General features: G+C 47.4%; 1 protein-coding gene across 1 annotated transcript; it reads left to right on the plus strand.

Moving 5' to 3' along the window:
- The first annotated feature begins 383 nt into the window (after window positions 1-383).
- LOC124274506 lies at window positions 384-5,906 on the plus strand. Its single transcript, XM_046709871.1, has 2 exons — window positions 384-839; window positions 4,436-5,906. Exons 1-2 carry the CDS (start codon window positions 781-783, stop codon window positions 4,797-4,799), a joined length of 423 nt encoding a protein of 140 aa, XP_046565827.1. The 5' UTR covers window positions 384-780; the 3' UTR covers window positions 4,800-5,906.
- Window positions 5,907-10,159: the final 4,253 nt, after the last annotated feature.

Genomic DNA, 10,159 nt, shown 5'->3' on the forward strand with positions numbered 1-10,159 from the left:
GACGGGGTTAGGGATACAAAGAACATCGATTGATGTGCAGTTTACTACGCTTATGCGAGGCAAGCCTCAGTTACAATTTACGTTTACTACACTGGGTCGCATTTCTTTGATGATTATAGATTTTGTGAACATGCATCTCTCGTTAATCACGAAATATGGTTCCACTGGCCGTTCGTGGGTTGGATGTGCTTAATGAGTATCGCTAATAAAGAAAGATTTTGATCGCCCACTTGCAGCAATCTGTATTGTTCAATCAAACTGCCACGTCATTAGATTTTATGAGGCTTGTGGATGACGCTCCTCTTGCTGAAGATGCTTGTGTGCTCAACAGGCGGCTGTTCAGGGCTGATCAATATTAGCACGGAGATGGTGAACCTACATGCAGGTCTCTCCTCGCCTAGCTGGACCCTACCAAGCGCGCACACTTATACCAGTGGATCCGCAAATAGTCTCCTCGCTTGGAGCGAGCCTCTCGTTGTGCTGCGCAAACAAACCGTGTACTATTCTGGTCGTCGCCTAATGTATCAGTAGAGACGGGCGCATCCTCGGGGAATCATCTGCCCCTCGGACCTTCATCTCCACCTGGACACGATTTCGTCATCAACGTGAACATCCACCAAGATAGTGTCCATGTAGACCGAGCCGATTCTGACAAGCAATCGAGAGTGTGGCACCTGACTCACGCGCGCCGCTATTGACCTAGCCCATAGATTATCATAAATATTGCACATTGCTATGGTAACCGGGGGCTGAGGCAGCTTGTCAGTGGGCAATGTCATAATGGACGAGACTCGACAACCCGCCATGGAGAACCCAGCACGGCCACACCCGGTGAAAAGGTAGGTGACTGGGTGTTCAGGGTGGTTGGGAGGGTATGCGGGTTCCGCGGGGATGCGAGGAATCTCTGGGAGTAGGGGGATTTGATGAGGCCAGCCCGTCACTACGGAGCCATCCCACCGTGTCTCACTGCCAGCTTAGACCGGCAGTGTTGGAAAGCGAGCGTGTTTACCGTCCCGTATCTACACGTACATTTGTGTATATTGTATATAGTATTTGTTGAGATGACAGTGATGAAGAAGGGAGCCCACCACACCCTTCTGTGGCTGCTGGACTCGTCAGGTGTGGCGGACATCCTTCTCATCAATTTCGTCCCATACGCATGTCGGCCACATTCGCCCAGCCACCCGCGGTTAGCTCCCCTTCATCACACAGCTCGCTACAAAATACCCCGCCTGTATTTGGGGTGCTTTCTCGGCAGATTCCGACAATATTTCGTTACAAGAGGGCGTTGTTTTATTCACCAAACCATTATATATGCCACATATTCAAAGAAGGCGTTGGATCCGGAACCTTCCACCCATTGACAACCATGTACACCATTTCCTGTGCAGAGTGCTATCTCCCTGACACACATCGATGCCAGACCAGGATCACATCACTACATTCCGATCAAACACGATAACACAACACAACACAAACCAACATATGACACAACACAACACAAACCGACATAACACAATACAAACCAACATAACACAACGTACAAAGATACCATTTCAATGGAATCCGACCCAACACACACTGCTGCTTAGGAATGTGTACAATACAACCAGTGTAAGAAATACCTCAAATCTACATCTGACTAGACAGACCTCTAGCGCCCTGATAGAACCATTCCGGATCACAGTCCGCTAGACACACTGATGGCGACGCCTTGTCTAGATCATCAGTATATCCTCCCCCTTGGGGAATTTGGGTTCCAGTATTTGACCCAAGCAAACTCTAGTCGTAAGCGGGGATTGAATGGATCGAATGGTCAGGCTCGATGACTTGAGTGAGCGAGTTTAGTTTTACGCCGCTTTTAGCAATATTCCAGCAAAATCACGGCAGGGTACAACAGAAATGGGCTTCACATATTGCACGTCTTCGGGTCTTCGGCGTAACGTCCTAACGCTTTGACCACTAGGCTACCCCACCGCCATCTCGATGACGTGAAATAGTACCTGTAAATACACCACTATGTATCGTTGTTCATTTTATTAATCACCTGGTTGTCTAGTCCAGACTCGGTTATTTACAGACCGCCGTCCATTACCGTCGTTGTTGAACAACAAACAAAAATACTATCTTTAGATGAAATACAGCGCTTATAGCTGGGCGTATGCTACCAGACGGTCGGTGTAGACGATTTGAGAGATTAGTTGTGTAAGCTATTGCTGGTCACGTACAGGCGTCACTTTAACGCTGAGAACAGCACTGTGTACAAACCATCGGCATGTAGTGATGGCTCAAGTACAAACAAGACCACTCACTCCATTATGTAAGAGTGAATACACACTGATCAGCCTCAGAAATCAGTACTCCCAATGACTGACTGACTGACTGACTGAGTTTGGTTTTACGCCGCTTTTAGCAATATTCAAACAACATCACGGCGGTGGACACCAGAAATGGGCTTCACACATTGTACCCATGTGGGGATTCGAACCCGGGTTTTCGGCATGACGAGCCAACGCTTTAACCACTAGGCTACCCCACCGCCCCTACTCCCAATGAAACTAAATACATTCACGTTTCAGTACTACGAGACAGTATTTACAGTACTACACGAAAATATATATCATAACTCAATTTCTACAAGGCGACAGTATACACAATACATCATAACTGTGAATACAATAGAAAACGAATGCATGCACTATAAAACACAGCAGTGCATGAAATACTACACGTCAGTATATATATTACGAGACAACACTATACAACAGAACAGGACAGCTTCCCTTCTCCTCAAACAAATTAAAAACAAAACAAAACAAAACCAAAAAGCAACAAAACAATACAACCAGATATAAAAAATATACCCCCCCCAAAAAAAAAAAAAAAAAATTATTTTTTTTAAAAACCTAGTTAAGGTCGAGATGGATAATATGTAAGCCTGAAAAAATCGCATCACATGGAATACAATAAAATAGCACTCAAAAAACACACCGATTCATTAAATCACACGTGTTACACATATGACACAAAGAAGCCAAAGAACAAAAACGATCCAATGCGACACTTGGGCAACCCGAGAGAAAAGCGCAGTACAACGGGCCGCTGTGTATAGTACAACACTGCATCCGCAATAATACCCGGCTAGATATCGTCAATTGTGAAATCCTTTGTGGTATCGAATAAACAAAGATAACCCCGACAACAACATGAAACTGAGAGCATGCAGCATGTACGAATGTGACCATATTTTTAGTTATAAATGTTTGATGAGGCTTCGATACGTTTCAATAAGCGGCGTCTTGAAGCATATCGATCTTTGAAGTAGGTAACGCAATAAATGTCAAACAGTAGAGGGTCAATTACTGATGCTACGTGCAGCCAGCCTTGTGTCGAGTTGAGAGACAGGTGCAATATTGATGTAACATGACCGTAATAAGCGATGCATTAGATGCAGAGTTCAGAGACAGGTGCACTATTGACGTAACCATTGATAGCGGTTAATAATATCTAGAGTTGACAGTCAGGTGCACTTATGGTGTTAAACTGCATATATCAGGAGAAAAGATGACAGTCAGGTGCACTAATTGTGTTAATAACCGGCGTTTATCGAGAGTAAAGACTGACTGACTGAGTTTGGATTTACACCGCTTTTAGCAATATTCCAGCAACATCACGGCGGGGGACACCAGAAATGGGCTTCACACATTGTACCCATGTGGGGATTCGAACCCGGGTCTTCGGCGTGACGAGCCAACGCTTTAACCACTAGGCTACCCCACCGCCCCCAAGAGTAAAGATGACAGACAGGTGCACTAATTGTGTTAATAACCGGCGTTTATCAACAGTAAAGATGACAGACAGGTGCACTAATTATGTTAATAACCGGCGTTTATCAAGAGTAAAGATGACAGACAGGTGCAGTAATTATGTTAATAACCGGCGTTTATCAAGAGTAAAGATGACAGACAGGTGCAGTAATTATGTTAATAACCGGCGTTTATCAAGAGTAAAGATGACAGACAGGTGCACTAATTATGTTAATAACCGGCGTTTATCAAGAGTAAAGATGACAGACAGGTGCAGTAATTATGTTAATAACCGGCGTTTATCAAGAGTAAAGATGACAGACAGGTGCACTAATGGTTTTAAAGTGGATTATATCAAGAGTAGAGATGACAGACAAGTGCACTAAGGGTGTTAAAATGACATTTATTAACAGTAAAGATGACAGACAGGTGCACTAATTGTGTTAAACTGGAGTTTATCAAGAGTAGAGGTGAAAGACAAGGGCATTAATGGTGTTAAACTGGCTTTTATCAAAAACTGTGCACTATTGATGTAACCAGTTGTGAGGTCGATAAGCAAGTCCATAAAAACTAAACCATTTGATCATGTTTCAAGAAATACTTAAAGTTTACATTTTGTTCCGACACAGGCTGGATAGCAAGGAGAACCCGTTTCTACCCGGTGGGAATCTCAGCAAGGAAACCGACGACCTTTTGAAGCGCGCAACCATCATCCGAGACCAGTTCCTACTGGACGACGAGGCGAGACTTCTCGCCCAACAGGCTGCAGCGAAGGAGGACGCCACGCCGGTTCATGAGGAACACACGACGCCGGTTCATACAAGTCCTGTGGCCAAACCCAAGGAGAACGGTCAGTCGGGCGAGCCAGCCTCCCCTGGCTCAGTGCATGTGGACATGAACAAGGACACCCAAGCCTCACCAGGCTCGCCACAAACTCGCAATGCCGTGCAAAAGGACAAGAAAAAGGGTAATAAATGCTGTACCGTGATGTAGCACCCGCATTCATCCATGTATCGTGATGGTAGTCTATATAAGCCGCCTGGACTGCACTGACAGACGAACGGACGAAGATATGGAGGGCCCGAGCTTCCATTTCTACCCTATGGACCTCCGCTATTTTGTGTGCTCGGCTTAACTGACTCTGTGGTGGGTGGATCGCCGCTCGCAACCACGTCCGTAGGAAAGACCGACTGACCATTTCTAACACGGCATGACCACGGTGGATGATCGTGGTCGAGCCACATGCATGTATTTATCTCATGTGCATCTGTCATTTGTGTGTAACCTTACTCGGGACGCGCATTGTTTTGTTATCTTCTTGTGTACTGACTACCACAGGCGTGTGTGTCCTTGTGACGTCAGGACTCGCCACTGTCTGTACGCCCTGGCTGACTCAGTGTAGGCTCGAACCCGAAGAAGACGAAGATGTCTGGTCCAGGAAGTTTGGTAACATCGTGTAGAGACGCCCAGTGTGTAGATCTGAGAACCAGATATGTAGGTACCTATAAACAGATGGGATCCAGGTGTGTAGGTCAAGACAGCCAGGTGTGATTCAGGTTTGTAGGTCAAGACAATCAGGTGTGATCCAGAAATGTAGACAAGGAGGGCGTGGCGTGTACAGAGAGCGGCCGATCGCTGTCACACACACATGGCCTGAGAAATCCTGATCATTATACATAATAATTTATTATTTAACAGCGTCTTGTAAGACGTGCATTTTAGTGCAAACATTGTTGATGGCATTTGCAAAAAATAAGGACTGTCGTGATATGAGTACAATGTGACATGCTGAGGACCATTCAGAACCATCATGCCTCTCCCGGTGTGGCAGTCACGTGATCAGGAATACAACCAGTACAAGGTTTTGAACGGGTGACATCTGTCGTGCACCTGTGCCGGGTACTAGCCACAAGTCACTGGAGGACATAATATTGAGGCTTTTTATATATTATCTTCAAAGGGTTGGGTTTGAAGAGGGTTTGGGTGGGTACGCTTGTAGAATTGAAAAATGCTTTTACGATTTGTTTTGTATTATTTATTTTTAGAATTAAACAGCAATTAAGTCATCTTCAGATTTATTTGCATAAAGAGTTTGACTGATATTATGTTTTTGTTTTCAATATACATGTATGTCAATATGGCTTACATTTGTGGGCGTATTTTTCCGTGACACATCTGGCCAATGTCAACCTCCGTGCATCAGGTGTACAACACGAGTATAGGCCCTGAACACTGGGAAGGTCAACACGTGTATACGACCTGTACACTGGAATGGTCAACACAAGTATAGGACTTGTACACTGGGGTGGCCAATACGAGTTTAGGAACTGTACACTGGGGTGGTCAACACGAGTATAGGACCTGAACACTCGGAAGGTCAACACGTGTATACGACCTGTACACTGGAATGGTCAACACAAGTATAGGACTTGAACACTGGGGTGGCCAATACGAGTTTAGGACCTGTACACTGGGATGGTCAACACGAGTATAGGACCTGTACATTGGGATGGTCAGCACGAGTTTAGGACCTGTACACTGGGGTGGTCAACACGAGTATAGGACCTGTACACTGGGGTGTTCAACACAAGTATAGGACCTGTACACTGGGGTGTTCAACACAAGTATAGGACCTGTACACTGGGGTGGTCAACACGAGTATAGGACCTGTACACTGGGGTGGTCAACACGAGTATAGGACCAGTACACTGGGGTGGTCAACACGAGTATAGGACCTGTACACTGGGGTGTTCAATACGAGTCATGTACACTTGGAGTCATAGGGACCAGTACACCTGGGTGGTCAACACGAGTATAGGACCAGTACACTTGGGTGGTCAACACAAGTATAGGACCCGTACACTGGGGTGGGGTCAATACGAGTATAGGACCTGTACACTGTGGTGGTCAACATGAGTATAGGACCTGTACATCGAGGATGTCAACACAGGTAGAGGACCTGTACACTGGGGTGGTCAACACAAGTATAGGACCTGTACACAGGGGTGGTCATCACGAGTATAGGACCTGTACACTGGGGTGGTCAACACGAGTATAGGACCTGTACACTGGGGTGGTCAACACAAGTATAGGACCTGTACACTGGGGTGGTCAACACGAGTATAGGACCTGTACACTGGGGTGGTCAACACGAGTATAGGACCTGTACACTGGGGTGGTCAACACAGGTATAGGACCTGTACACTGGGGGTGGTCAACACCTGTAGGTCAACATGAGATAGGACCTGTACACTGGGGTGGTCAAAACGCACACTGGGGTGTATATAGGACCTGTACACTGGGGGGGTCAACACAAGTATAGGACCTGTACACTGGGGTGGTCAACACAAGTATAGGACCTGTACACTGGGGTGGTCAACACGAGTATAGGACCTGTACACTGGGGTGGTCAACACGAGTATAGGACCTGTACACTGGGGTGGTCAACACAAGTATAGGACCTGTACACTGGGGTGGTCAATACGAGTATAGGACCTGTACACTGGGGTGGTCAACACGAGAGTATAGGACCTGTACACTGGGGTGGTCAACACGAGTATAGGACCTGTACACCGGGGTGGTCAACACGAGTATAGGACCTGTACACTGGGGTGGTCAACACGAGAATAGGACCTGTACACTGGGATGGTCAACACGAGTATAGGACCTGTACACTGGGGTGGTCAATACGAGTATAGGACCTGTACACTGGGATGGTCAACACGAGTATAGGACCTGTACACTGGGGTGGTCAACACGAGTATAGGACCTGTACACTGGGTGGTCAACACGTGTATAGGGGGGGTGGTCAACACGAGTATAGGACCTGTACACTGGGGTGGTCAACACAGAGTATAGGACCTGTACACTTGGGGTGGTCAACACGAGTATAGGACCTGTACACTGGGGTGGTCAACACAAGTATAGGACCTGTACACTGGGGTGGTCAACACGAGTATAGGACCTGTACACTGGTGTGGTCAACACGAGAGTATAGGACCTGTATACACTGGGGTGGTCAGCACGAGTATAGACCTGTACACTGAATTGTGGTCAGCACGAGTATAGGACCTGTACACTAGGGTGGTCAACACACGAGAGGTATAGGATCTGGGCTGATACACTGCGGACGGTCTGCATGAGATTAGGACCTGTACACTTAGGTGGGATCAACACGAGCATAGGACCTGTACACTGGGGTGGTCAAGCACGAGTTATAGGGACCTTGTACACTGGGGTGGTCAACACGAGTATAGGACCTGTACACTGGGGTGGTCAACACGAGTATAGGACCTGTACACTGGGCTGGTCAACACGAGTATAGGACCTGTACACTGGGGTGGTCAACACGAGTATAGGACCTGTACACTGGGGTGGTCAACACGAGTATAGGACCTGTACACTGGGGTGGTCAACACAGTATAGGACCTGTACACTGGGGTGGTCAACACAAGTATAGGACCTGTACACTGGGGTGGTCAACACGAGTATAGGACCTGTACACTGGGAGTGGTCAACACACGAGTATAGGACCTGTACACTGGGGTGGTCAACACGAGTATAGGACCTGTACACTGGGCTGGTCAACACAAGTCAACACGAGTATAGGACCTGTACATTGGGTGGTCAACACGGAGTATATAGGACCTGTACACTTGGGTGGTCAATCACACTATGGGACCTGTACATTCAACACAAGAGTATAGGACCTGTACACTGGGCTGGGGTCAACACGAGTATAGGACCTGTACACTGTGGGTGAGTCAACACAAGTATAGGACCTGTACATCGAGGATGTCAACACACAGGTATAGGACCTGTACACTGGGGTGGTCAACACAAGTATAGGACCTGTACACAGGGGTGGTCATCACGAGCATAGGACCTGTACACTGGGGTGGTCAACACGAGTATAGGACCTCCACACTGGGGTAGTCAACACACGTAAAGGACCTGTACACTGGGGTGGTCAACACGAGTATAGGACCTGTACACTGGGGTGGTCAACACGAGTATAGGACCTGTACACTGGGGGTTGCCAACACAGGTATAGGATCTGTACACTGGGGAGGTCAACACGAGTATAGGACATGTATACTGGGGTGGTCAACATGAATAGGACCTGTACACTTGGGTGGTCAAAACGCGTATAGGACCTGTACACTGGGGTGGTCAACACGAGTAAAGGAACTGTACACTGGGGTGGTCAACACAAGAATAGGACCTGTACACTGGGGGTGGTCAACATGAGTATAGGACCTGTACACTGGGGTGGTCAACATGAGTATAGGCCCTTTACACTGGGGTGGTCAACACGAGTGTAGGAACTGTACACTGGGGTGGTCAACACGAGTATAGGACCTGTTCACTAAGGTGGTCAACACAAGTATAGGACCTGTACACTGGGGTGGTCAACACGAGTATAGGACCTGTTCACTGGGATGGTCAACACGAGTATAGGACCTGTACACTGGGGTGGTCAACACGAGTGTAGGAACTGTACACTGGGGTGGTCAACACGAGTATAGGACATGTACACTGGGGTGGTAAACACGAGTATAGGACATATACATTAGGGTGGTCAACATGAGTATAGGACCTGTACACTGGGGTGGTCAACACAAGTATAGGAACTGTACACTTGGGTGGTCAACATAAGTATAGGACCTGTACACTAGGGACGGTCAACACGAGTATAGGACCTGCACACTGGGATGGTCAACACGAGTATAGGACCTGCACAATGGGGTAGTCAACACGTGTAAAGGACCTGTACACTTGGCCGGTCAACACGAGTATAAGACTTGCACACTGGGATGGTCAACACGAGTATCGGACCTGTACACTGGGGGTGGTCAACACGTGTAAAGGACCTGTACACTGGGGTGGCCAACATGAGTATAGGACCTGTACACTGTGGTGGTCAACACAAGTATAGGACCTGTACATTGGGGTGGTCAACATGAGTATAGGACCTGTATACTAGGGGTGGTCAACACGAGTATAGGACCTGTATACTAGGGGTGGTCAACACGAGTATAGGACCTGTATATTGGGGTGGTCAGTACGAGTGTAGGTCCTGTACACTGGGGTGGTCAACATGAATAAAAGGCATGTACAGTAGGGGTTGTCAACATGAGTATAGGACCTGTATACTGGGGGTGGTCAACACGAGTATAGGACCTGTACACTGGGGTGGTGAACACGAGTATAGGACCTGTACACTGGGGTGGTCAACACAAGTATCGGACCTGTACACTGGGGTGGTCAACACGAGTATAGGACCTGTACACTTGGGTGGTCAACACGAGTATAGGACCTGTACACTGGGGTGGTGAACACGAGTATAGGAC

This window comes from Haliotis rubra, unplaced genomic scaffold, assembly GCF_003918875.1.
Source record: "Haliotis rubra isolate DU_JTF1 unplaced genomic scaffold, ASM391887v1 Scf191, whole genome shotgun sequence".
Taxonomy (NCBI): domain Eukaryota; kingdom Metazoa; phylum Mollusca; class Gastropoda; order Lepetellida; family Haliotidae; genus Haliotis; species Haliotis rubra.